At 56.4% G+C, this 4386-nt stretch overlaps 1 protein-coding gene across 1 annotated transcript; it reads left to right on the forward strand.

The window, feature by feature from the left end:
• LOC8073509 (BURP domain-containing protein 12) lies at positions 1105-3503 on the forward strand. Its single transcript, XM_002444225.2, has one exon. It carries the CDS (start codon positions 1167-1169, stop codon positions 3141-3143), a length of 1977 nt encoding a protein of 658 aa, XP_002444270.1. The 5' UTR covers positions 1105-1166; the 3' UTR covers positions 3144-3503.

The following is a 4386-nucleotide window of genomic DNA, read 5'->3' on the forward strand; positions in this document are numbered from 1 at the left end:
CTCCCGTGTTGTTCATCACCAAGTACTACGCGTATCTTTTTTTCGAGTAACAAGTTGCTCCTAGGTGGCCTCGTCGGGCTGCAAAATTGCCGTCCATGTGTCTGCCCCTGTTGTTGCATCTACAAGTTTATTGGTTTGTCTGAAAAGTCATAGTTTAAAGTATTGTTCGCTAATTTATTGTGAGAGAAAAACACTACTAAATGTCAAACAGATTTAGTAAATAAGCTCAAACAAATAGGCTCTATATCGTCGTGCCCTATGCATCGACGATTGTGCTATGTAATCTTTGCTACGTCATCCATGAGCAAAAGGTCTTTATAGGATATTCCAGTTCTCCATCACTGACATCGAGCTCTAACATTATGGTCATACCTTCTGTCTGTAGCGCTGGCTTTTAAGTAGTCGTGTCAACTCGGATTGCTCACCTTCAAGCTAGACACATCTGCCTCCGCATAGCTTCTCCTTTGTCTAGCACGATCACATCTTATGTGTCATGGTCTCTTATCCACCTATTTTGTCTAATCTGACAATCGTGAGTTGCATCGGCACCTTCTACCCTTGTCATTCTGTGCACTACAACCGTCGATGATGCATGTTTGCGGCTCTCTACCTCATACGTCCAGTATTAGCAACATTGGTGTGTGCCTTCATCCACGACGTGGTCCCGACCTGGTAACTTCGAATTACATCAACCCTCCCTGGCTTGTGTCGTCATCTTTGACAGCCTTGACTGCAACGATGTTGACATCCCCTTGTTGCACGATTGTCTTCAACTTTTTTTTTCTAGTCTCACCGTCTGCAACGCTCCTGTTATGACTACGAGGCTATATTTGAGTAAGAATAGTACCACGATATCCATCCACGTGCGGTGTTAGTCATATATATTTTATATAATTAGTCTATAAAACTTAATGCAATGCAAATTCCACCAATTCTATTCTCACCGAAAATCCAAGCAAAAAGTTTTTTTCTAAATAAAATAAATCAGAGGAAGAGCGCGGGAGGGGAATACAGTATTTGCCAATTTTCCGACAACTGTCTTCCTTTTTTTTTGAACTAAACAATACCTGTCTTTTGCCATCCTGTCACTCACTCACACACTCCCCACACTCTTGCTTATTAGCCCGTCGTCCTCTTCTCTCTCAATCCCCATCCCCAAATCTCCCATGGCTTCTTCCCCTCCCCCACCGCCCATCCGCACCGTCCTCGCCGCCACCCTGCTCCTCCTCCTCGTGTACCTCCTCCCGCACAATGCCGCCGCCGCCGCCGCCGTAGCCGACGCGTCGTCTGCGGTGAACCCGTTCACGGCGAAGGCGGCATTCATCCGGTACTGGAACCGCAAGGTGCCCAACAACCGCCCGCACCCGGCCTTCTTCGTCGCCAAGCTCTCCCCGCTCCCGGCCGCCGACTCCGCCTCCTTCCCCACCGCGCTGCCCGACATCCGCGCCCGCCTCCCCGAGCTCTGCACCAAGGCCGCGCTCCTCTGCCCCGGCCCGGCTACCACCGACGCGGCATCGCTGGCGGCATCGGGCCCCAGAGGCGGGGGCCCGTTCAAGGGCTACAGCAACGCCAACTTCTCCAACTACGGCACCGGCGGCGTAGCGGGGGCCGACTCGTTCCGGAACTACTCCCCGGACCTCAACATCGCCGCCGACAGCTTCCGCCGCTACGGCCGGGACTCGTCGGGACGCGCCGACAGCTTCGCCTCCTACGAGTCCGACGGCAACGTCGTGACCGCCAACTTCACCTCGTACGCCGGCGGCGCCACGGGCGGGTCGGGCTCCTTCGCCGCGTACGCCGCGGAGACCAACGTCCCGGACTCCACCTTCACCAACTACGACGCCGGCGCCAACGGCCGCGGCCGGAGCTTCGCGTCCTACTCCCAGGAGGCCAACCACGGGGAGAACGGCTTCTCCGGCTACGGCAAGAGCGGCAACGGCGTGCGGGAGACGTTCTCGTCCTACGGCAACGAGTCCAACGTGCTGGGCTCCGGCTTCGCCAACTACGGGCAGTCCGCCAACGGCGCCACGGACACGTTCACGGGGTACGGCGTGGAGGGGAACGTCCCCGAGAACACGTTCCGGAACTACGGCGCCGGCGGGAACGCCGGCGTGGACACCTTCAAGAAGTACCGCGACGACGCCAATGTCGGCGACGACAGGTTCACCTCCTACGCCAAGGGCGCCAACGGCGGCGCGGCGGAGTTCCAGAGCTACGGCAACTCGGCGAACCCGGGCAGCACCACCTTCAAGGGCTACGGCGAGGGCAGCAACCCCAACCACCACATTGGGTTCAAGGAGTACGCCGGCGAGAACAACACCTTCAAGGGGTACGCCAAGACCGGCGTCAGCTTCAAGGAGTACCACAACACCTCCAGCTCTACTGCGGCGCTGACGGTGTCGGCGGAGGCGGCGGCATCGATGCAGCACCACGACCACCTGAAGTGGTCGCCGGAGCCAGGGAAGTTCTTCAGGGAGCAGGAGCTGGTGTCCGGGAACCGAATGCCGATGCCGGACATCAGGGACAAGATGCCGCCCAGGGCGTTCCTGCCCCGCGCCATCGCGGCGAGGATCCCCTTCGATCCCCAGGCCGTGTCGGAGGCGTTCGGTCTCCCCCTGGACACGGCGCTGGGGAAAGCCGTGTCGTCGACGGTGGCGGAGTGCTTGCGCGCGCCGAGCAAGGGCGAGACGAAGCGGTGCGCGACGTCGGCCGAGGACGTGGTGGACTTTGCGGTGGAGACGCTGGGCGACGACATCGTGGTGCGCAGCACGGCGTCGACGGCGGGCAGCGGCGGCGACGTCCGGCTCGGGACGGTGACGGGCGTGGACGGCGGGAAGGTGACGCGGTCCGTGTCGTGCCACCAGAGCCTGTTCCCGTACCTGGTGTACTACTGCCACTCGGTGCCCAAGGTGCGGGTGTACGAGGCCGACATCATGGCCGCCGCCGCCGCCGCCGATGATGATGGTGGCTCGGACGCCGGCGAGAAGGAGATCATCAACCACGGGGTGGCCATCTGCCACCTGGACACGTCGGACTGGAGCCCGACCCACGGCGCGTTCGTGGCGCTGGGCGGGAAGCCCGGCGAGGTGGAGGTGTGCCACTGGATCTTCGAGGGCGACATGACGTGGACAGTCGCGGATTGAGTGACGACGTTCGTTCTCCTGCCCTGCTGCTAGCGGGCTTTGCAAGATCACAACAAGACTGAACTACTAAGAAGAATTATTTTCTCTCTCGCAATTAATTTTTTTTTTATTTTCACTCCTTTCTTGATCTACCTTATATAACGAACGAAGGTGGTAAGAATTGTGCGATTGGTGCAGGAGGAGAAAAAAAAGGTTTGGTGATGATGAAAACTGTAAAACTGTAAAAATCTTGGGTGGGGGATGGAATGGAATAGCTGGCGATGTGATTGTCTTGATCAAATTGCTGCTTATGGTCAATGGTGGTGGTGCAACTGCAAACAAAGGAATTAGTTATAATTCCAAAACAAAAGCTTGGTCAAATTTGAGCTAAAGTGGTTTGGTTCAAGTACGTCGTGTCATTTTCAGTGTGTATATGTAGCAGATCTCGGACAGAAGCAAATAGTTGCTTCCATGATCTCATCTGATCTCAGAAGAAAAGCGAGCAGCTTGTAACCCAAGTCACCGGCTCATGATCCGGATACGGGTGGGCGGCCTTTTTGTAACCATGGACCATGGACGGACCATGCTCCAAAGTTCCAATGTCCAAAGGGGAGGGGGAATTAGAAACCGTGTGAGAAAGAACCACCACACAGTTCGTTTCTCATGGCCTGTCAATTCCAGCATTGGAATGGAATTGATTCCGAACTCGATCCTGCCACTGGCGTGGCTCAAGAAAATGGCAAGTCCGCGACCAACCATGGTACCATTGTAGGAGGAGTATGTTGCAATGTCATTTTCGGCGAGAATCTCGACAAGACGACCACCTTGGGTTGGTAGTCCTGAGGATCAAAACGCCTACTATAACCGAGTGATTCGTTGCCTCTTTGTGAGTTGTGACAGGTGACCGGGTTCGGGGACACGTTCTAGTGCTCTGGGCTCCTGATTCCTGAGCCCTGCACTGCACTGCATTGGATGTTCATGCGTGTTCTCTTGGTTGTAATAACAGGGCAGCCGTGGATGACAACAAGAGCCTGGACCTGGAGGCGACTGCGTTGTTGCCTAGCGAGCGTGCATCTTCAGTGCCCGAGTGGTAGTTTAATCCGGGAAGGTTTTGGCGTCTGGCCGGCCAGTCCAGATTGCGAGCTGCTGCTGCAACTTGCTCTTGCTGGGTGGGTGGCCGTGGCTTTGTCAGCTGGCTGCTGCTCACGAGCTATAGGCACGGCTGAGCCTGGGCCTCTCTCCCTCTTCCCGTGACGGCTACGAG

The sequence above is a fragment of the Sorghum bicolor genome, chromosome 7, assembly GCF_000003195.3.
Source record: "Sorghum bicolor cultivar BTx623 chromosome 7, Sorghum_bicolor_NCBIv3, whole genome shotgun sequence".
Taxonomy (NCBI): Eukaryota; Viridiplantae; Streptophyta; class Magnoliopsida; order Poales; family Poaceae; genus Sorghum; species Sorghum bicolor.

Coding starts and splice junctions, on each gene's coding strand:
- LOC8073509 (XM_002444225.2), top strand. CDS start 1,167: ATGGCTTCTTCCCCTCCCCCACCGCCCATCCGCACCGTCCTCGCCGCC.